General features: G+C 59.1%; 1 protein-coding gene and 1 long non-coding RNA gene across 2 annotated transcripts; one reads left to right on the top strand and one right to left on the bottom strand.

Annotated features, from left to right (window-relative positions):
• Positions 1 to 1124: 1124 nt before the first annotated feature.
• On the bottom strand, positions 1125 to 13471 carry KLF15 (KLF transcription factor 15). The gene is made up of 3 exons (XM_031471108.2): positions 13312 to 13471; positions 8307 to 9392; positions 1125 to 2280 (listed from the first exon to the last, which is right to left on the bottom strand). Exons 2-3 carry the CDS (start codon positions 9365 to 9367, stop codon positions 2118 to 2120), a joined length of 1224 nt encoding a protein of 407 aa, XP_031326968.1. The 5' UTR covers positions 9368 to 9392; positions 13312 to 13471; the 3' UTR covers positions 1125 to 2117.
• Positions 13472 to 13629: 158 nt separating this feature from the next.
• LOC116158323 (uncharacterized) lies at positions 13630 to 15177 on the top strand. Its single transcript, XR_010384727.1, has 2 exons — positions 13630 to 14093; positions 14362 to 15177. It is a non-coding gene; the product is annotated as an uncharacterized LOC116158323 (long non-coding RNA).
• The last annotated feature ends 8154 nt before the right edge of the window (positions 15178 to 23331 follow it).

The raw sequence follows: 23331 nt of genomic DNA, 5'->3' as shown, positions 1-23331 counted from the left end.
CAGGCTGAGTCCTTTCCCCAGGACCAGGGTTCAGTACAGGGTGTCCATTCTCTGATCACTTGTGCTGTGCTGGGCACACATGCCAGCTCCCACTGGACAGGACAGACAGCTGTAGTGGGAGGTTCCCAAGTCAGCGGGAACCATGGCCTCCACCTCCGAGGACACATGGTGTGCACACATGCATATGCACAGGCACAGAGGTTCACGATACACACGACATACACACAGGCAGAGGTGCACACATACACATGGCATGCACACATGCACAGAGGTGCACACGTACACACAGTGCACACATGCACAGGCAGAGGTGCACATGTACACACGGCGCACACGCACACAGTGCACAGGCCTTGCTCCACATCTCTGCTGCAATCCCACAGGAGCCTCACCACCTGCTCCAGAGCTCAGGGTCCCTGAGATGGGGAGTGAACAACCTCCTACGTCAGGTGGGCAGGACCTGGCAGTCCTCTCACTGTAGCTGCCCATTGCAGCTGCCCTGCCCAACCTCGCCAGCTCACTGCCTCTCCTTGCTGTTTAGTCCCCACCCCACTGCCAGCCCACCAGGACACACAGACGGGTCCAGGCCTCAGCTGCACAAGCCTCCTGGGGGTTTGGGAGGCCTTGTCTCCCCAGAGCTCCATGTCTGCCTCTACCCAGTCAAGACTCCAAGCAGTTCTGAGTCACCCGGGCAAATGGGGATAACATGCCACTTCCATGGCATACAGTGCATACAGTAGGTGCACAATAGATGCACAGTGGACTGCACACAGGATAGGAAGTGCTGAGCGAGGGCCTCAGACAGGAACCCAGAGGAGTGGTGGCCCTGTGGTCTCTTTCCACAAGTGTCACTGGGGTTGGGTGGCTGTGGGTCTGTGGAGGAGAGGCAGTCCTCCAGGAAACTAGGATGAGCAGAAACCCAGGGGCTGGTGAGGAGTTGGGGCTATGGGGATCCTGTGCCACTGGCCCAGGGCTGGACCCCCAGGGCCGGACCCCCAGGGCCTCCTGTATCCCTCCGGGTACAAAAGAAGTTCCCCTGAATGCTGCAAATGCAGACATGGAGACAGCCCCCAGAATCACCCCCATGTCCAGGCAGATCAGAGGAAAACAGCAAACAAAGTTACTGAGTTCTTTTCTCTTTTTATTGGCAAAGTAAATATATTTTTATGAAGGACCAAAGAAAATATACATAATTGTAACATATGTACACCAGCTTTATAGATTTTTTAATTTCAAATTTACACAAGGTTGATATGTTATTAAAAGATTTTATGTAGATGTACCTATGTACATTTTATTTACATACATTCATAGGATGTGAAATAAACCCCTCAAAACAAGCTAGTTCATTTGACATTAATTTCTAGACAAAATAAGGAATGCATGTCTAAGTCAGAGCTGGGAGGCCCCCCAGCTCTTCTACACGCAGTGCAGCTGCTCCCCTCTCCTCCTGAAGGTGGCCCTGGAGACTGCTGTCCTGACTTGTCTGGACACAGGATGAGGGGCTGAGCCATGCCTGGTACAGGCGCTCTGGGGCTGACCTGCACCCTCCTGTCTGCCCTGCACATCTAACTCAAGCACATGCACTGCCACCCCCCAAAGAGAAGGCTTTACCCCAATCCCACCTCCACTTGGAGGCCCGGTCCCGCACCCCTGACCGCCCTGCCTGTACCCTCTGCTGGTCAGGCTGAGCAAGGCATCTTGGACAAAGCCACGTTCACACCACAGTACAGCCTGGACTTTTGGCCTACTTCCTTCTTCCCAGCATGGCTCCCTCTGGGAACTGGCATTTCAAAACTTCACATTTCTTCTTCCCCAGCAATAAAGTGCCAGCTTCGGCCCCGGCAGGGAGCCCAGTGGGAGATGGGCCAGGCCCCAGCGCTGCTCCAGCGAGGCTGGGCGGCGGGAAGGCACAAAGGCAGGAAGGCTGCCTCCAGCCCGGAGCAGGTGGCCCGCAGTCTCCCCAAGGAGGCAGCAGGTGGAGGCTCTGGGTTCACACCCCCCGGGCTCCAGAAGGTGACTTGGCAGCACTATCACGTCCCTCTGAAGGAGGCCAATAAATTATTGCTACGAAGTACCGGGCAGGGCAGGCAGGGTAGGCAGGGTGGGCGCGCAGTTCAGGGCCGGGCTGAACGGCTGCTGCGGGGGAAGCGGTGCACCTTGACGTGCTTGGAGAGGTGGTCGCTGCGTGCAAACTTCTTCTCGCACACGGGGCACTGGTAGGGCTTCACGCCTGAGTGTGAGCGCCGGTGCCGGGACAGCTCATCCGAGCGTGAGAACCTGCAGGACATGGGTGGTCAGGGGGCCGAGCACCTCCGAATCCACTGGGCAAGTTGCTGTACCATGCCCCTGCCACCCCCAAGAGCAGCCAACAGAAGGCCGGGCAGCGAGTGGGTGACCCCACGGGCTCTCCAGGCTCCCAGGCCGGAGATTCACACCCTGCAGCTCCCACGCACAGGGTGGTGACTCGGCCAACAGCAGCTGCACCTCAGGCTCCCTCAGAACTGAACCTGGGGGTCTGCACGGGAGGACACCCCAGAGGAGAAACAGGCCTCGGAGGAGGCTCCTTTCCAGCACTTACTGCTCCCCAACGGCCTCCATCAGACTCCAGCCCCTACCACAACTCCTGCACCCTGCTTTCCTGAAAGCTAGGCCCCCTACCATATCCCCAAATATAACTGCACCCTGGCGGGGTGCTCCCAAGAGTTTAAATGGTTCTCCTACCACCTCCTCCCCTGGCCTCAGCCGGGCTGGCTGCCCAGAGGCCACTGGAATGGAGCAGCTGCTAAGGGGACCCGAGCTGACACAGGGTTCCCCGACCCCTGAGCCTGGTCCTGGCAGTGAGACCCCCACTTTCTTCTGTGCTTTGCCTGCATTGGCCTGTCCTTGGTCCTGCTTGTCACAGGACATGTGAAGGCACTGTTTCCTCTGCCTGGAATGCTCCTGTCCCCCCCCCCCACCCCTTAGAGCTCAGCTCAAATGTCACTCTCAGGCAAGCCCTCCAGGACCGTGTCCCACCCCACATTCCCCCATCCCACGCTCCCACAGCACTAGGCACGTCTCCCTCCTAGGCTCTGTTGCTATTGCTGCCATTTTAAATTCGTTTTCAACTTTCTGACCAACGTCAGTCTGTGCCACTAATCAGCTCCATGTTGGAAGACACCTCCCACAGCCAGTCCAGTGCCTGGTGCATGGCAGGTGCCCAGGAAGTGCAGTTATGCAGAAGAGGGAACACAGCTGCACCCACAGGAGGATGCAGAGCTGTCAGAAAGAAGGTCCTCGCAAGTCCCAGTGCGCACACACACATGCCACGTGGGCATGTCACGAACACGGGGGCATGCACTCACACACACAGATGTGCACATGAACACGTGCACACACAGGTGTACCAGGCCCAACAGCCCCACTCCTGGACCTGGGGCCACCCTAGACATAGTTAGGTGATACCCAGAGCAGCCGTCCCTAGCCCAGTCAAGAAGCAGGGCTGGGGCCCCACCCCTGGCCAGACCCCTTAGGTAGACGCCTTGGTCCCACAGCCAGCAGAACAAGCCCTGGGAAAGCTCAGGTGGGCAGCAGGAGGGCTGAAGCACCAGATGGGAGCCTGGCCTGGAGGCAGGGAGGACAAGCGGGTGGCCCAGGGCCCTGCCCCAGAGAGTGGTCAGGCTTCATGTTCCAGGGTGCCAACTGGGGCTGGCACAGAGCAGTGCTCTCACTGCCTTTGGAAATAAGGAACCGACCCATCTGTCAGATAGGACACTGAGGCTCAGAGGCCCTGATACAGGGTCACCAACAACAGAACAGCTGAGGCCACAGCAAAGGTCCCACACAGCTCCCTGCTGCACCCTGCCCACCCTGGAGACCAGAGGGCCTGGCCTGGTGTGTGATGTGGGCACTAGAGCCCTGTGTGTGAGGACATGGCATCAAGACACCCAGCAATCAGAGCCCCAGCGGGGGCTGGGCCCACCCAGGGCAGGGGCAAGCAGACCGCTACAACGCCACCAGCAGGTCCTGAGCTCCGCCAGGCACCAGGCACAGGGACCCTCCAGAGCAGCCTGTGATGTCAGCACCACCCAGGCACATACAGCTGCCTCATGTGAAGGCACTCCTTCCATCAGCCAGAAAGCCATCACGGTGAACAGTCGGGTCTAAGGGCTGTGACGGGAACAGGGACCCCAGGGTTGTGCAGTGCGCAACCTGCCCAACACCACTCAGAGCTCTGCTGACTGCAGGGAGGTCAGAGGGGGCGTCATAGAACAGGGGTAGCAGTGACACAGCAGGCTGGCCGTGGGGCCACTGGGTCTGTCCCTGCCTCCTCCTGGCTCTAGCCTCGGGCCTGCAAGTCTCCTCTGTGGATGACACGGCACCTGCCACGTGGGGCTGTGGCGAGTGGTCAGTACGCCTATGAGCCACGGCAGGAGGGCATTCTTTCTGCACAGAACAGGACGTTCTGCTGCAGGGAACAAAGGAGGCTGGCGTCTGACAGTGAAGCAAAGAAACTTCTAGGAAGGTGGCAGGCAGCTCTTCCCAGACAGTTAGATCCAAACAGGGACAGCCTGGTCCTGGCCCCGTCCAGGGTGCCGGAACCACATCACCATGGAGGAAGAACAGGGAATGCTGGGTTTAGGACCAGACGCAGAAGGGAGGGGCGGTTGGCTACCTGGGCCAGTGACAGCCTTGGGGGAGGACACTGCTCATGGCACAAAGGGGTGCAGGGCAGGGCAGAGGACAGAGCACCAGGCCAAACCAGCCCCAGAGGGACAGAGCAAACCATTCACCAGGGCCACCGAGAAGTATGGGCTGGGAGCGGTGAGCTCTGCACACTGGGAGGCGGGAGCAGGCAGGGACTCTGCCCCAAAGGGCAGGCCCAGGCGGAGGTGGAGGTCAACCTGGCCCAGGCGGAGATGGAGGTCAACCCCACTGGAGCGGTGGAGGGGGTTGCAGAGAGGTCCTGAGCCTAGGGGGAAGTGGTGGGGGCGGGGAGGGCAGGCAGTCCGGCTTGAGATCCCGGCTCTGCCACTCACCAGCTGTGTGACAGTAGAGAACTTACTTAACTGCTCTGACTGTGATCTCCCTTCTGTAAAGAGGAACAACACGCTGATGCCCACCTCCTGGACCTTCTACCAGGGGTGGAGCCTCCACAGAGGCAGCAGGAGCTACTGTCTCAGGGTTGTTCCTCCTGGCCCGCAAGTGTGATGCCTGGCAGAGCCGACAGCCTTGGGGAAGAGACAGGAGACCAGCCACTGAGGCAGCAGATGCACAGGGAGAGAGTGAGGAAAGGCCAGCCCGGGGCTACGGGTGGGGGAAGGGTGCCAGCCACACCGGGGCTCCTGCTCTGTCCCTGTGGGCACATGACTATCTTTCTGGACCTCGGTGCCCCTCTGTGAAATGCAGTGGTGCTGACACGTCTTGGGGCTGTTGGGAGGCCTCACCAAGCGTGTGACATGGGAAGAACAAGCCAGAACCATTGCAAGACCAGCAGCCAATGGAGGAAAGGGCTGGAGCCTAGGGACACAGAGAGGGCCGGGGGGGGGGCCTGCGCTGAGGGAGGAGGCTGGCAAGCAGACCACGTGGCTTGTGGGCCAGAAAGTGTCTGGATAGGAATTTACATGTACCAAGCATGCCTAAGGCTACAACAGGTAATGAGCTCCCCAAGGCAGGCAGTATACAAGCAGTGTGGGAATTTGTGTTGGGGATTCCAGCGCTGAGAACAGTGCTGAGCACTCGGTAAGTGCCTGTTGAATTGATGAATATCACGTCCTTGTCATCACCACCTCCCCTGTCCTGTCCAGATGGAGCCGCCCCAAAGGCAGGCCATCCTCCCACTCAACTGCTACCAGGACTCTCCACCCTGTCACTCAACTGGAGGCAATGACCAAATTTAAGGGCCATTCACATCACGTGCACATCCCCAGGGGTTCAGGAACCCTGAAGACCAGCCAGGACTCCCACATCCTCACAGAAACAGCCCTCAGCTCCCAGCCAACCCTTGCCTCTGCCACGTGTGACCCCTCTTAGGCCAGACCTGGCTCCGGAGGATGTGGGAGAAGCCCTGGGAGTGGCTGATGGCATGGATGGCTCCCAGGGGGCTCCATGGAGACCTCACTGTGCCAGGCACCCACCTTGCCTTCCCCTGTGAAGGGGATCCGGGATCCCAAGCAAGATCAGTGCCAGGGCTCAGACTGGCAGAGCTGAATCCCCACAAGTCCCACTCTTGTTACATACCTCCTCCCATGGGGAACTCACTTTCTGAAGCCACCATGCTCTGGGCTGAGATCTGCTTCCCTACAAAGAACCCTGAGCTGAGGGTCCCGTCTCCTCTTGGGGACAGTCCAGAAGAATGCAGGTCCTCTCCTCCTGGGGGAACGGGCCAGGTGGGCCACCTTGACCAAGACCAAGCCTCACCCCAGCTGGAGGGGCTATTCCCCCCCAATTCAGCAGTGGCCCGGGGATGGCGCCTGGGAAAGCAAGGCTGCCCAACTCCTCCACAGCCCCACCCCCACCACAAGGAGGACACAGGCCGAGACCTGCGAGTCTGGGATGCCTCAAGGATGGGGACTGCCCACGTGGAAGCCGGGCCCTTCTCACACTCTGATCTCGTATGAGTGGCCACACAACCTATGGGAGGGGTGCAGCTGTGACCCCCCTGCACCCACAGCCCTGCTAGGCAGGGGCGGGGAGCAAGTCCTCCGCTTTACAGATGAGGAAACCAGGGCTGGGGCTCCAACCATGGCGCCAGCTGCCCCTCCTGCAGTTGAGCCCCAAATGTCCTGCACGTGATGGTGAATGCTGCGTCCCTGCCATCCCTCAGGCCTCACGAGCTGCCCTACAAGCACACCTGACCCGGGACCTGCTTGGCTGAATGGATGAGGCTCCAGGTTGCAGGCGGCACCATCACTGAGACTCAGCACCTAGGGCTGGAGCTCTCAAAGAAGCCCTTGGGTCCGGGGGCATCTTCAGAAAAGCCCCTTCTCTGGCCAGCTCAGTACTCCCTGCAATGGGGCTGGCAGCATCACATCAAACACTCTGGTCAAGGCTCCCACCCACGCCACAGCCTTGGCTGGCCAGGACTGTGTGGCCACTGCCTCTGCCCCAGGGCCAACCCTCATGTGCCCTCAGATGAGATCCAGTCAAGAAAACAAAAGCTGCAAATTGTTCCCTGCTTGCTTCACACGTGCACTCACGCACACACATGCACAGGGCACAAACACACAACATGTACGTGTGCAATCACGTATGGCCACCCAGTGCACAGAGACACACGTGAAGAAAGCAAGATGCAGACACTTGTGCACACACACAGCCACACGACCTTCATGAGGTCCGGTTCTGCACACGCACAAGCACCTGTGTCACTCCCGCACACGTGTGGCCGCTGCACCAGCCAAGACCGAGACTGGGCCAGCAGCACACCCCTCCCAGGTGAACCAGGTTCCCGCAGGGTGGGCGTCCTAAATAGGGAGAGCCAGTGGGGGCACCCCTGAGCATGCCAGCTGCTGGCCTGCTGCCTGAATTTCAGGAAAAGATGGACATGCGCTTCAAAGACGGCAAGCTGCCCCTGGGGGCCTGGGGGTGGCCCATGGGGTACCATCCAGCTCTGGGTAACCCTGGGCAAGACCGCTGCTTTTGAAAGCTGGATTCCCCCCCTGTGAGCAGAGAGCCTGGAGGACCAGCCTGTCTTTGGTTTGGCACCCCGAGCCTGGTCCTCCTTCTTGGTTGGCTTCTGCGGCTTCCCAAACATGCCACCAGGTCCCCGTGAGGAGCCCAGCCCACGTGCCCAAGGACGTCTGTAAAAGCAGCTGGTCCCTCTGGTTGGGGAAGCAGCCTTTTCAGGATGCGACTTGTCTAACCTGAACCCTGGGTTTAAATCCTAGCTACAAAGTGGTATGCCCCAGGGCAAGTTACTTGGCTTATCTGAGCCTCAGTCTGCACAGCTGTGAAGGGAGTAAGGGTGTACTTACCCTGGGGGTACCACGAGGCACTGAGAAGCTACGTGTGCAGGGCCGCAGACCCTCTGCTATGCTGAGCTGTCCTTGTCTCCCAGAAGAGCCCACCTGCCTTGTGGCCCAGCCCCTCCTGCAGCACAGCTGCAGCAAACCTTACCTGGTCACAGTGACACTGGAGACCAGTGAGCCCGAGGGAGGAGGAAACCCAGGGCAGAGTGCCAGCTCCAGCCCTGCCCCTGGCCCACCTGCTTCTCTCCCTAACCAGCACAATCTAACACTGGAGAGCGTGGCCTTGGCCGCACAGCTGGGGAGCAGAGGCCAGCAGGCCGCGCTCACAGCCTGGGCTGTTGCCACCATACTGACCTCCAGCCGCAGCCCGGCCAGGTGCAGGCGAAGGGCTTCTCGCCTGTGTGCCGGCGCAGGTGGGCCTTGAGGTGGCTGCTTTTGGTGTACATCTTGCTGCAGCCAGGGAAAGTGCACTTGTGCATTTTGATGAGTTCTGCCGCTTGGTTCTTGGGGAACTTCTGGCCCATGAGGAGGCTGGTGGAGCCAGGCCCCAAGGGTCCTGACCCAATGGGCTTGGCAGCGATGGGCACGGGGGCAATGCGCACGAACTTGGAAGGCAGGTTCAAGCTGGAGGAGGGCACCACCTGGGGCACAAGCGTGAAGGTCTGCCCCTGGATGTTGACCAGGAGCTGGGCCACCTTGACACCCTCTGGGGCCTGCGCCGGGGAGGCGGGCTCCGCACCAGACTCCTGTTTCACCTGCACAGGCTGGATCTGCAGCAGGACGGGGATGGGGCCCTCGGGAGCCGGCCCCCCTCCTGGGCCCTGGCTGCTGCCGGCACCAGCACCTGGCTCTCTCCCGCCGGACCCGGGATGGAGGTGGCTCCTGTGTAGCCCAGCAGAGAGCTGGCCACAGGCCTCCAAGTCCTTGCTGTTGCCCTCCGGGGCCTCCTTCACCCCGAGCTCCATGTTCTCCTCCAGAAACTCTTCGATCTCCTCCAGGGTGGGCTGGAAGGGCCTCGGGATGTCATTGGGTTCGCCCACAGGAAACTCGGGGAAGCAGAAATGTTCCCCCTTCACAGATGCTGATGCCTTCCGCCAGGTCCCCCAGGACACAGGGCCATTGCTAGCCCCAATGCCACTACAGCCACTGCTTCCCCCCAGCGTGGCCTGGGACAGCAGAAAGTCCAAGATGCTTTCCTGGCCCTCGGCACCTGGGCCACCGCTGTAGCAGGAGCAGAGGGCTTGCGAGTCGGGGCTGGCGCAGGAGCAGAGGCTGGAGGCGTCACTGTCATCCTCTGAGAGGGGCGAGGGCAACATGTGGTACGCCCGCCCGCTAGCCAGCCCGTCACCCAGATAACCAACCGGGCATTTCGGTGACGGGAAGGTCTCGTCCACTGGAAGCAAGTGGTCCACCATGCTGGCCTGGCCGTGCCGGTGGCAGCTGCGGAGAGGAACAAGGAAGCCCGGTCAGGAAGGCGGCACACTCACCTGCCACCTCTTGGGCCCGTGGCCCCCCTCTGCTGCCTGCCACAGCCTCCCACTGCCAGACGCCTGGGTCCTGCCTCCATCCTGTCCCATGGGAGGGCTCTGTCTGCAAGAGTGTTTTCCGAAATTGCACCACCTGTTTGCAAAAGTGCTCTCCAGGCCCATTGCACAACCCGGCCCATGTGGTTTCACAGATCTTCCAGTACAATTCTAGGAAGGAACACGCATGTGTCTATGAACCCCGGGGAGTGAGTGAGGAAGAGTGTGAGTGTGAGGAGGCTCCCTGCACCCCAAACAGCCAGGGCGGGAATCCCGTCCACCTCAGCAGAGTTGCTGCCCTTCTGCAGACGACTAACCGCAGCCTCATTCCTGCAGGATTACTGGAGCGGGTAGGAGAATGGCCATTTGCCCTCTGACCCCATGTTGCTGCAGCCTGGGTAGGGTTGCCAGATTGACCAAATAAAAATAAAAGCCACCCAGTTAAGTTTGAAATTCAGATTTTTAAAAATTGAACAACTTTTAATATAAGTATATCCCAAGCATTGGATGGGGCACGCTTATATTAAAAAAATTTTTATCTGAGATTCAAATTTAACTGGGCAGTGCACATCCTAGTTTGTGGCAAAATTAAAGACCCATATGTGCCTGCCTTCACGGGCTGTTTCCCCATCTGAAAGGGGGCAGCCTGCCCACCCTCCAGTTCTCGGACCCCTCCAGTCTTGGCCACCTCCTCTGTGAAATGGGGGAGACAGAGAGGTGTTGTCACAAAATGCTCTCAACTGCGCCAGGCCTCTTACCGAGGCTTTGCCAGCGATTAACTTGCGGGAGCAGAGGGACCCAGGTCCCAGAGCACAGCTATTACCTCCTTGACTTCACAACTGCCTGGTGGGACGGACAGGGATCAATGCCGTGGCCGCACCCGAGGAGCGCGCACCACCTCAGGAAGGCCAGCTAACTCCTGTCTCCCCACTGGACCAGGGGCTCCTTGGGGGCACGCTGGGCTGTCAGGTCTTGGCTGTGTCCCCCGCTCCCGGTGAGGCCGCTGGTGCCCAGGAGGGGATCAGAGACCGCCAGCAGACATGAGAGGGAAAGCTGTGTCCTCTGAAGGCCATGCTAGGTCCCGTGTCCAGGGAGAGTCAACAGTGTCCAGCTGTGACATGGCCACCTCTGTGGACCTTTGTCCCCACCCAGTGACTACAGCAGTGTTTACTGAGGTTGAGGAAGGGGAACGTTCTGCACCTAAAGCCAGAGATTCTCTGCCGCATGGCATCACCTCTGCAACCAGCCCCTTGCTCTCTCTAGAGCACTAATCCTGGCACCCAGCAATGCCCAGAGCCAGGCCATCATCAGCTGGGACCTTGGGCGAGTCCTTGCTCCCAAACCTCAGTTTCCCCATCTGCTCCATGCTTCAACGACCCCAGTGGGAAGCTGCACAGAGCCCCAGGAAACTAGGGCAAGGTGGACGCCCTTGGCAAGTCTGTACCCAGGGCAGTTTTGCAGGAGAACGTTTGGCTTTTTGGTTTTAAATACTCAGCTAAGGACTTAAAACTGAGAGTTCTGAAATACACATTATTCACCAAACTGGATGCTGAAAAGGAATGAAAATGCCAGCTCGTGTGAAGAGCCCACTCTTGGCCTGAGACCTCCCCCCCCCCCCCCGTCGTCCACTCTCTGAGTTCCTGCCTTTTCAACTTATCAGCTGTGTGACCTTGCGCAGGTGGCACAACCCCTCTGTGCCATGTCTTGGTGTGTTGGGTGGGGATGCTGCCAACTGTGCCTAGTTCCCAGGGTGTTGTAAGATCACATTTCAGGGAATGAGCTAACACACACCAAGCACTCACTATAGGAGCCGTGCGCATGCAGGTGCCGGTCAGCTACAGCCTCTGGGTTAGCCTCAGTGGGCAAGTACTGCCCCTCTGCTGTGATGCTTAGGAATGTGGGGACTCCAGCCTTCCTGGAACCGGGAACAGGCCATGACTGGTGAGGGGCAGACTGGGCCATGTTCCTGCACTGAAATGTGATCACCAACTGAATATTCCATAATATTAAGGAATTATAATTTTTTAAAACGTGATGATGTATTGCAGTTAGTACATTCTAAGAAGGCCTTACCTTTTAGAGAAACAAACTGAGAAACTCACAGATTAAACAATATAAAAGAAACAGAAGCAGAAATAAGTAAGTACAATAGAAACCTCTAATAGATTCCAAAGGAAATGAGACCCAATCTCTTCCCATAGCCCAGCACCTGGGCCCTGTCCATCTGTCCCAGACCTCAGCTCTACCTGCTCCATTCGCACTGGCTGTGAACCAAGCTCACCGGCTTCATGGCTGCAAGCCACTGCCACTATCCTCTCCGTGGACCCCTCTTCCCTAGCACTCTTGGAGGGAGTGCCTTATTTAGATCTCAGCTCAGAGGTCGTCCCCTGTGGGGCCTCCCCTGACCACCCTGTGTTACAGACCCAACAGTGCAGTCTTCCTAACAGTTGTACTGCTGGACACTACCTTGGTTATGTGTTTGTGTACTTCATTTTCTGTCTGCCTCCCCACCAGAATATAAGCTGTCCTGAGTGTTATCCCAGAGTCTGTAACGGGACCTGGCAGAACTTGCTGAGTGAAGGGGAAGGGATCAGGCATGGGACCAGCAGCAGAGCGCCTGGGCTGGGCAGCCGGGTCCTACAGCAGGGCTCAGCCGCCTGGGTGGAGGCAGGGCTACGAGAGTCCACAGGGGCTGTGGGGCGCTGGGCGCCGGCCCTGAAGCACAGCAGCACGTGGCCCGGCCGGAGACGCAAGCTGCGTGCAGGGGGAGGGACACCCTGTTCCGGGCACAGTCCCCGGCAGCGGCCGGACTCCGCCCCTCCCCGGCCCGGCCAGGCCTGCTGTTTATCCTCCCGGGGACACAGCGGCTGCAGGAACAACATGTAATTGATAACAAGCCGAGCGCCGGCCAAGGGCCTTCCATTGGGTCAGCGTGCAAATCACGGGGGCGGCGGGCGGGGGCCGCCCTTCAAAATAAGAGTCCCGGCTCCTGCGCCGCTCGCAGGCCCCAAAGTCGTGAGCCCGCAGTCCTCGCACCTGTGGGGCGACAGGGCTCTCGAAGAGCCACCCGGCCCTTGGGGGGAAGTGACTTGAGGGTTTCAGGCACTTGAGGATTTTTGTCAACCTCTGGGGACTGGGCGAGAAAACAGCCCTTCCGTGGCGGGGGTGGGGGAGGTTCCACGGGAGACAGAGGGGAGGGAGAGGGAGCGGACCGCCCGGGCAGGCGGGGTGGGATCCCGCGCGGTTGACCACGCAGGGGGTGCGAGTTCGTGCCGTGTGACCGCCTGTGCGGGGCGTGGTGAGAGCTGGGACTGGGGGGGCATCTGCGACGCACTCGCGCGTGGAGCCGCGTGGTGCCCCAGCGTGTGTAGGAACATGCGTGGGAAAGGGAAGCATGGTGAGCCTGGAGCGCTGCCCGCGGGGCACCCAGCCCTCGGTCCGCGCCCCCTCCCCCAGGCCGGCCGCGGTGACCGACAGTAACCCCTCGCCCCTCCCCGCCGCGCGCTCGCCCGCCCGCAGGCCCCGACATATGGGAGGCCGGCCCACGAGGCGCGCACGGACACGCGGGGCCAGGAGCCGAGGCAGGGGGCCGGCCCGCGCCGGGAAAGCGCCAGTGGGCACGTGGGGTCACTCTGCCACCAGCTTGTCCGCCCTCGGCCCCGCGCGGGGCACCCCGGCTCCTCCGACATTTCCTCAGACGCTCGCGCGGAGCCTGGGACTGCGGTGCGGGCGCCCGGCCTCGAGCCCAGAGGCCGGCCCGCGCCCCCCGCGCCCCCGCCAACCCCTGCGCGCGAGGCCCAGTCCACGCGCGCCCGGCCTCGCCGCGCCGCTCCCACCTGAACTCGGCGCACGGCCGGCCGGCGGCCAGGCCCAGGGGTCCCGGGCCCCCGCGGGCTGCGCTGGGGGCAGGGGCCGCGCGTCCAGCACTCGCTCGCGCTCGCCCCGGCCCGCGTCGCTGCGGCGGAGCCCCCGCCGCCGCCGCTCGCTCGCCGCTCACTCCCCGGGCTCACGTGACGCGGCGGGCGCCGCGAAGGCTCGCAGGAGGCTCGGCCCCGGGCGCGCGCCCCATTGGCCCGCGCCTCGCGTCACGCGCCGCGCCCGTCCCGGCCCCGCCCCCTGCCCGCGGCTGCCGGGACTCCGAGCGGCGACCCGCCCACCGCCCGCCAGCGCCGGGCCCCCTCCCCTCGCGGTGGGCTCGTCACCGCCGCAGAGTCTGCTCCTGAATCCCGGCCCGGCCCGGGTGAGAACGAGGGCTGGGCCTGGGGCCCCGAGAAAGGCCACGCGGGCTGGGCGCCGCGGGGCAGCCCCCGCCCGACCCGCCCTCCCTGGCTCCCATCTGCGACGGCGGGCGGACCAACAGGTAACGCGGGGACTTGTCTGGGACGTTGCTGGAGAGATGCGGGCAGGCGTCCGGTGAGCCGCCCGCCCCGTCGGAAAGCGCACTAGCTGGAGTCCGCAGCAGCCCTTGGGGGCGGGAAGCGCGAGGCGCAGCGTGACCCGCCCAGGAGACGCGCGAGCTGAGGGTGCTGCGCGCCCTTTACCCACGCCCGTGGGATCCTCGCCAATACCTTACAGAAGAGACGAACTCTGAGGCCGCGATCCTCCGGACGCACAGCTGGTGAGGAGGGGTGAGCAGGCCGGTTTGTCTGCCCAGACGGTCTGGCGGGGGCGGGGTGGGGTGTGCAGGGAGCTCCTTCTACGGAGCTTGCATCCTTTACCTTCCTGGCCTGGGAGGTGGAGAGCGTTTCTGCTCCTCTCCGGACACTGCTAGAACGAGAACTCATAGCCAGGAAGGACCTCCAGGCTCTCGGGAATGCGTGGGTCTGGGCTCCTACGTCCGTGTCGGCGCTCGACTCTGCATCCGGGGGCCCTCCTTGTGTACCCAGGAGTGTCAGGGATGGAGCTCTTGCTGCGACCATGAGCCAGACGGAAGCTTGGGGAGTATTTGGAGGATGAGGATGGTGATGACGCTGTCTGAACTGCCTGAACCTTTATGGCAGCATCAGCAGAACAGACAGAATCCCCTGTTTTTATAGAAGAGACAGAGGTATGGACGGTTCCATAACTCTCTGTGCAGGTGGGAGCCAGTTATATCCCTGCCCACCACTGGACCTTCACTCCTCATACACTTCCAGCCCAGTGCCCCTCATCACCTCGTGGAAAACCACACCAAAAGGTCAGAAGAAGCTTGAAAACAAAGACACACCCATAGCTTCAGCCCACGAGAAAACCTCGGCACATGCTGGTCAGAAGCTGAAGAACAGAGGAAGACAAGTGCTGTATGATCTCACTTATATGTGGAATCTAAACTAAAAACAAAGACAAACTTACAGAAAAAGCGATCAGATTTACCAGAGGAGGGTGAGGAGGTGGAATGGGTGGAAGGTGGTGAAAAGGTACAAGCTTCCACGTATAAGATAAAGAAGTACTAGGGATGTCATGTACAATGTGATAAGTATAATTAACACACTGTGTGTCATATGTGAAAGTCATTAAGGGAGTAGGTCTTGAGTTCTCATCACAAGGAAATATCTTTTTTTCTCTTTTTGCTTTTTTATTGTATTCAAGGAGATGGTGGGTGCTAGCTGAACTTACTGCAGTCATCATTTCACCAAACCTGTGAGTCAAACCCTGTTGTACACTGTACACTTGCACAGCACTGTGTGTTAGTTGTATCTCAATAAAACTAGAGAAGAAAGAAACTGAAGAACAGCCAAGATGCTTGTGTTACAACCTGAGTCAGATCAAGTCCCTCCTGGACTCAGAATGTTCCCTGGCTCCTGCCTCACCACCACCTGCAGTGCCCTACAGAGGTGCCCCATACTGACCTCGACCTTCCCTGTCCCTCTCTCCCCCTTGCTCACATCATTCTAGCCACACTGGCCCCTGTGCTTCCTCAAACATACCAGGCAAGATCCTACCTCAGGGCCTTTGCACTTGCTGTTCCTGTTGCCTGCATAAGTGCTTGCCCCATGGTTCCACCACCCTTTCCAGGGTTTTGGTCAGATGTTACCTTCTCAGGGAGCCCTGCCTTAACCTTGACATTAAATTAAATAGGGCTGAGGAATCTACTACACCAGACAGGTAAAGGAGTCAGTCATTGGAGAAATTAGGAGACCACTTTTCCCCAAAGAGATCCAGAACACCCCTGGCTAGCTTCCAGGGAGCTGCTTTGTACAGGCGACTCCTACTGGCTCACTCTCCCCTCCCTCTAGCACCCACCTTGGCCTGTAAGCCCACTCATCATTCAGATATCAGCTCACACTTAGCTTTCTTGAGGACTTGGCCCCACACCTACTTTCCCTGCCACCTGCAGGCTGGATTGAGGCTCACATGCTGTCCCTCATGGCACAGGGCCTGTACAGAGGAGGGGTCAGTAGATTTGTGCTGACTGAATAAATGAGTGAATAAGTGAGTGAATGGGGGTATCGGCAGCCTAAGTACCTGAAGGTCCACCTGTGCAGGTGCCTATAGGGTTTACCGCAGGCCATTTTAGGGGAGGAGAACCCCCGCAATGTACTGGAAAAATGCTGCTGGGAATTCCTTGCCCAGAAGAGAAACAGGCCAGGTGATGCTCTTCAAAAGAGATGGCAAAGAAAAAGAAACATTTACGTCATTTGTTTATTGCCTGTCTTTTCCCCACTATCTGACAAGCTCCCTAAGAATGCATACTTGGATTTTTTCCTTCAGTGCTGTATCCCCAGAACCTAGGACACTTCAGAAATATCTATCGTGAACTGAGAGATTGTTTCTTTTCTCTCCTTCCAAAACTTAACAGATTGATAGTATTTGAAGAGTTCCTGGAGAGCTGGCACTGTCCCTAGCACTATGGTCAGTGGTCCTGTCCTCATCCGTGTCCCACACACATGCCCGCAGCCTTCCCATGCCTCCCCAAGGCCTCCAGCCTGCCCTGGGGGCATTTAAAGGGCCCCATCCAGTGGTCAGGGCATAAAGGGACCATCTGAGGCGATGCCATCAAGCCATGGGGCCCCAGCAGTCCTCTCTTCCCAGGTGGGAGGCAACAGCCGCCCCCCCCCCCCTTAGCTAGCCAGTGTCCCTCTCTTCTGATTGACGATGTGCTGGGATGCAGAGGAGACCCCTCTGTTCTGGGCTCATGGCCAGGAGTGGGCAGGCATAAGGGGATGGCCATGGAGTTGGCCAGGGGCTGGGCAAAAATACAGGCAGAGGGTTCTGCAGGTGGGAGCCTGGATCCTTCCCCATCAAGCAGGCCCCTGGAGTTTACGTGCAGGCAAGAGGCCAGTTTGTCCCTGCTCCAGGGAAAGCAGCTAAGCCCTGGGCCCCAGACCCTCAGCCATGGGCATGTACAGCCCTGAGGGACAACAGCCCAGGGCCCTGGGGGGCACGACCATCAGGAAGAAACCAGAATGGAGCCTGAGTCTCAGGAGCCTGTCCCCCCAGGCAGACTAGTGGCAAAGGCCCCAGGGACAGAAGTGGGGCTTAACTCTGGGGCGAGGGCTCCAGCTTCCTCTGTTTCGTGGCTGGGCACGTCAGTGCAGCTCTGGGGGACTGGGTGCCCCTGGGCTCTCCTCTTCCCTACCTCTGCCATGAATGGTGGTCTCTGGCACCTGCCAGAGTTCCAGCCTGGACTCTAGTCCATGTCGAGTCCCTCTAGTCAGCCGAGTGGCTGCGGGCAAGTCAGCAGGCCAGGCAGACCTCAGTTTTCTCAAGATCCCATCATGCTTGTCTCACAGGGTTGTTTGAAGATCAGGTGAAGTCATGGGTGGGAAAGTTACTGGGAGGACAGAGACTGACCGAGGCTGTAATCACTCCTTCCGCTACAACTGGGTGCTCCTCGGTGCCCACCCTGCCCTGGCCCGGAGCTGAGCAACACTGCAGAACCAGACCCTGCACTCCGCCCGGGACAGTAGGGTGATGGCAGTGAGGGGGTGAGTAAGAGCTCGAATGACGCAGCAAGGGTCTCCACCTGGGGATTGGGGAGATACTTTACAGAGCAGCACACCTTAACCCCCTTGGGGAAGGGCATGCGGAGGCTGGGAAATGCAAGAAGCCTGTGAAACAGAGGCCACATCGTCGAGGGGACCAAGGGCGTGGGATTCTCTGTCTCCCTGGTTCAAGCCCCAGCCTCTGGGGCTGACATCTGGGCCATTCATTTGAGTAATTCTTGTAGAAGTAACCCCTGTGCATAATTTAAAGTTCAAGCCCTGCAGAGAGGCATGAGATGAAAGATAAAATTCTGCCTGGTCTCACTCCACATTTCTGTCTTGTTTTTCATTTTACCAAATTCTAAGTGGTGTGTGTGTCTCTTTCGTGTCTACAAGGGGAGGTGTGACCCCTGCCCACCGCTCCGGGTCTCTGCCCCACGGGCTTGTCTGCACAGATCACGGCAGCCCTCTTGTCTCCCAGGAGAGGCACGGGCAGAGAGGAGGGTGTGAGGAGGTCGCCGGGAGTGGCTGTGTCCCTCTGCCAATCAGGCACCCAGCAGAGCTTCTGAAGCTGCCCCTCTCCTGGTCTTTGCCCTGATGCCTCTTGCCCAGGACGGGTGGGTCAGCCCTTGCTGAAGCCTCCAGCTCTCAGGCCAGCAACACCTGCGTTGCCCTCACAGACGCCCACTTTTACCTCCAGCGTCACAGGTGAGGAGATTTCTGTGGGAGAGGGTGCCGCCCCAGGGCCCGGTGCAGGTCTGGTGATGCGGTTGTGGGGCCTCAGACCCACACACTGTCCTGGAGGCACCCGAGGCCTGCGTGGGAGGCCTAGAGCACATGCCGAGCCCTCGCGGGGCCCAAGGATGCCACAGCCCGGCTGGCCCATCAGGAGCGCCTCATCGGCTCTGCTGTGCTCCACGGTGGGGCCTGTTCGGGGCCGCAGAGATCCCGTCCGTGAGCCAAGTGTCTGCCCCACCTCCGGGTCTCCCCTAGAAAACTCCCCTTGAGCGCCCCCAGGCACCACAAATTAAACCCATCAAGCCTGCCCCAGCATATTAGTCAGCCTGGGCCTCCGTGACAAACACCCAGACCAGGCGGCTTCAATAGCAGATGTCATTCCTTGCAGCCCTGGAGGCCAACGTCTGAGACACGGTATCAGCAGGGCTGATTCTTTCTGAGGACAGCGTCCGTCTCCCCATGTCCTCACACAGGCAATCCCTGTGCTAGTCTGTGTCCTAATCTCCTTTTGTAAGGATGCCAGCTGCAGTGCTTCAGACCACCCTGACGACCTTACTTTAACTTGATCAGCTTTGTAAAGACCCCTTCTCTAAATACAATCTTATTCTGAGGTCCTGGGGTTAGGACTTCAACGTAGGAATTTGGAGGAGCACAGCAACACCACGACCCCCTGGGGTATTCCAACTCGGTCAACAGCACCCCCACACCTGCCTCATCCAGAGCCGTGTCCAGCAAGCCCCGCCCCATTTTCTGTGGGATTGTCCACTGGTGGCTGTCCCGTTGCCGCCATCCCCACTGTCTCCCACAGTGAGATGCAAGTGGCCGGCTGGAGAGGGCTCCTGGCCGAGGCTCCACCATGTCTCCCAGCACCACGGTAGAAGACACGTCTTGACCTGCCCTGGAGTTTGAGGCTCTGGGCACCATGGCCCTGCCCAGTGTCCACTTGCTTCCATAAGCCCCAACCTGGGGGGAGGGAGCATTTTCTCTTGGACAGCCCCGCCTCTGTTGGAGCAAGGGCTCTGGACCGTTCTCTGCCTATAAAATGGGGACAAGAGCCCCACTGCCTCAGCCGCACGGGTGTCCTTCCTGCTCAGTTCCTCCAGAGGGGCCCCCCCGGGGAGGACGGGCCACTGACAGCCTCCAGCTCCTGCCCAACCCAGGGCTTCCTGACGGGCAGTCTGGGCCCCGCTAGGATTGAGTGAATTAATTCACACAGAACTTAGGAAAGTGCCTGGAACAGAGTAGAAATCTCTGACTCAGAGTAGAAATCCAGCCCCATGTAGCTCCTTCCTGTGGGCCATCCTCAGGAACTTTATCCCCGCCATAGAAGATGCTTGTGTCCTCTGTTGACCAGGGCTTCTTAGGTGTCCTGAGTGCACTGTGCTTCCTCTGACTGCAGGGCCTTTGCACCCACTGCTGCCTTTGTGTGGACACCCTGACCTCCTTCCCCATGAGCTCCTGTATTCTCCATATCACGTCTCGCATGCTGCGTCCTCAGGGAAAACTTTCTCACCTCTGGTCTCTGCTCTCCCAAAACCACATGCTGCTTTTTCAGAGCCTCTTTCGGGACTGATCCACTGAGTGTGTGCTCGCTTACAAAGTCCTCACAGGCTTGTTCTCCCTGTCCCAGAAATCCCTGTGTCCAGCAGAGCCCAGACTTGCAGTTTCAGCCTCCCCTGCAGTGGCTGTGTGCTGAAATGAGGGCTGCGGCTCCAAGTCCCCGCAAAGAGGAGGGCGGCCTCCTTCCTGGTCCCTCCTCCATGCTGGCTACAGCGCAGGAGGCAGACAAGGGCAGTGCCTCCAGGATGGGCAGTGACAGTAGAAGGAACCCAGACCCAGACAGCCTCACAGAGCAGAGCTGCCCCTCCAGCGTGGGCTTTCAAGGACAGAAAAAGTCTTGCTGTTTAAGCCCGTATTACTTTGAGTCCCTGTGAAGGCAGGGGACACGTGTGTCTTGGTTTCACAACACCCTCCTGCACCTGAAGGGCCTTGATTAACATGTGACAAACGGACAGCTGAGCTCTTGAGGGCTGGGTCATGTCTCAGTCAACCTGTTAGCCCTGCACAGCCAGCTGGTGGAGGGAAGGGTGTCTGGGCGGGCCTTCCCTATGTCCCTGTTGTCAGTAAGGCTCCCTGTGTGGCTGGTGCTGCCATGTTGGGCAGTGCCCAGCAGAGCTGGAAGGAGGGGTAGGGAGGCTGCAGTGCAGTGCAGCCCCCCGAAGTCGGGTGGACATCGGCTCATCCCTGACACCAGAGCCAGGCAACCAGGCAGACGGGGCTTGAGGCTCTGCTCCTCGTCCCTCCAGTTCATTTGAGGAATCATATCACAGTGGCAGCAGCGCCAATCACAGTGTTCAGACCTTCCTAGTCGTCTGATTCCTGCCGACACCCACCACAGGGGAGGAAGGAACTTTCTGTGCCTCACAGCAAGAGCTCTCAAGCAGCCTAGCTAGTTCCCGGTTAGACCTGCCATAGGCCAGGCCTGTGCTGGGCACTTCACAGCCACATGCTCTGAGTCAGGGCCCACTGTGCGCTGGGCCCAGTGCTGTGACACATGCATAGCCATGCCCTTGTCGACCCTCCCCCGTTTTACAGAAGAGAAATCTGAGGCCAGAGAGGTGGAGCATCTCACCCAAAGTCACACATCAAATGCAGTGCAAAGGCAGAACTGGAACTCACACCTACCTCACTCCAGACCCTGCTTCCTTTCCTTGTTGCCAGGCTGCCAAGATTGGCTCCTGGACACCGTGCATCCCTGCTCCACCCCACTGCTCGTCCCAGTCAAGCTGTACCCCTCCCACCAACAGGTGAACTCCCCTAAGGAACAGGATGGAGCCAGAATAGCTGGACGCAGCAAAGTGGACTGCAGGCATCACACCACCCTGCAGTCCACCTGGAGCAGTCCTTCCAACCTGACCCCAAAGTGGTCGGTGCAGGGTTTACACAACCTCTATGTAACAGAAAGGGGTTCTCATCGAAGCTGGCTGCCGCCCCAGCAAGTTGCCAGAGGAGGAAGGATTCCTTGGGAATGCTCTGCAACTTGGCATAGGAACAACTTAACGGACCACTGCTGAACAGAGCAGGAACCCCTGGTAAAGGGGGTCAGGAAGCAAGTCCAGAGCTGTGCTGCACTCTTCAGACACATGATTTTATTTAATCCTCATCATTCTTCTCCTACTAAGCCCATTTTACAGATGGGAAAACAGAGGCATGGGGAGGTCACTACTCAGGATCCCACAGCCAGCAGGAGGTGGTGCCCAGGTTCCACCCCCCAAAATAACGAGGTAGTGGGAAGTCTGCTGCTTCCTGGAGAAGGCTTGAGACCCCGGGAAGGGGCGGTCAGCAGAAGGATCTTGAGAGGGCCCCCGGACAAGGTGGGACCAGGGGAAGGGTGGGGTGGCAAATCTCCGGAGCAGGAGAGGGCTGAAGCACAGCTCGGGCAGGGACACCTGGCCATCACTCATCCCCTGACTTCTGTCACTGGGTCCTTACAGTCCTTGCCTCTCACCTCTGGGAGAGCCTGCGACACCCTGGTTAGGGGTGTGAGGGACAGAAGGCATGGCTCTGCGGGTCAAAGCAGTGACCACAGACCTCGGGCCAAGCCAGGCGTGCCAGGGCACTGAGGGGTCAGGATGGAGGCGTAGCTTGGAGACTTGAAGCAGCAGGTTCGTGAGCAAGAGGGGTCTGTCTGGCCTCCACCAAGCCAAGCCACTGACTGTCAGTGCCTGGGTCAGGGCCCAGGCTCCCCTCCGCTGGGCACTGCCCTCTTCCACAGTGACTCACAACCATATATGCAGTCTCCAGCACTGGGAAGGGGAAGTGGGAGGGGAGGGTTCGTGTCTCTGCCCATGGGGCTGGAACCCAGAGACCCGAGTCAGTCACCACTCTTTGTGGGTCTCTGTTTTCTCCTCAGCACCAAGAGTTTGGCCAAAACAGCCTCTGAGGTGTCCTGGGGTTGGGGGGGGGGCGGGGAGAAGTCTGAACCCACAGGTCTTCTGAGGCACAGACTCTGGGAGGCAGGTGAAATCAGCTGCTCCCTGACCTGTGGTATGAGGCCAGGGGCAGGTGGCACGCCCCAGGCCACTGACATGGCCCCAGGACTTCCTCACCTTCCTGGCCTTCCTGGAGCAGCGCCTGTGATCCTCTGGCTAATACAATAGGTAACTTCATTAAATGCTTACTGTATACCAGGCACGGAGCTAGAAGCCAACCCTGCGGAGGTTTGCCGTATGCCAGGCAGGGTTCCCCGTGCCAGACAGCCTCCTCTCACTTAAACCATGCTGCTTCCCAGTGATGCGGGCACCTCTGTTGTGCTGTGAGGGGAGCGAATCCGTGACACAAGACCAGCCACCACGGGAAGGAGCACTCAGAGAGCCAGAGAGCCCCTGGACATGGAAAAGGTAACCAAGGCTGACCAGCTGCATGGACACGTGCGAGACCCACATCGAAGGACAGATGGAGACTGTGAACGTACACAGCCGGGCTCAGTGTCCGCTGGGAAGGAATCGGGTTCACGTCAGAAACAGCAGGTGGAAAGCACCTCCCCAGCCAGGCCCGATCCTCTGAGTTCGCGGACCTGGACGAGTGACAGGGTTAATCAGTCACTCCCGCTCGGTTAAAGTCCTCCAAGGTCAGCAAGGGTCCTTCAGGCCAACCGGAGCCTGCCCGCCCCTCCGCATTCCCCAGGGCCCCTGTCCTGTGAGCCCAGGGTCAAACCACAAGTATCCAACGCTGGGGAGGGGACTGGACCACTGATGGGCACGCGCAGGCTGGCTTCGCATGGAGGTGGAGTCCTCGCAGGAGGCTGGGCTCAGGTGAAGACATCGAGCGGGATCCGCCACTCTGCCTGACACTCGCCACTGGCCCGAGTCAGGAGGAATTCCTCTTCACTTCACAACAGTGAGGGACACACTGGCCCAAGTGAAGTAAGACACTCACAGAATGTGGAAATGGCCAGTCCATGCCACGGCAAATTTCCAACCTCACCACTGATCAAAGAAACGCAAATGAAAACAAGGTAGCCTTCCATGCAGTTGACGAGGGTCATTTACAGTTACAACACTGTTGGAAAGAGGTTAAGCTGGTACATTCCCAGAATGCAGACTTGTATTACGTGCATCACTCAGGAGTTGCAAAGTCTCCTCTTACAGCCTGATCACAAGGAAATGATCAGATTCCCAGTTAGATTTGTGTACTATTCTTCCCAACATTACT

The sequence above is a fragment of the Camelus dromedarius genome, chromosome 17 (genome assembly GCF_036321535.1).
Source record: "Camelus dromedarius isolate mCamDro1 chromosome 17, mCamDro1.pat, whole genome shotgun sequence".
Lineage (NCBI taxonomy): Eukaryota > Metazoa > Chordata > Mammalia > Artiodactyla > Camelidae > Camelus > Camelus dromedarius.
The sequence above is the reverse complement of the archived record's forward strand: the minus strand, read 5'-3'. Positions and strand labels throughout refer to the sequence as shown.

Coding starts and splice junctions, on each gene's coding strand:
- KLF15 (XM_031471108.2), bottom strand. CDS start 9,367: ATGGTGGACCACTTGCTTCCAGTGGACGAGACCTTCCCGTCACCGAAA. Junction 2,281..8,306: donor TGGCCGGGCTGCGGCTGGAG/GTCAGTATGGTG, acceptor CATGTCCTGCAG/GTTCTCACGCTCGGATGAGC.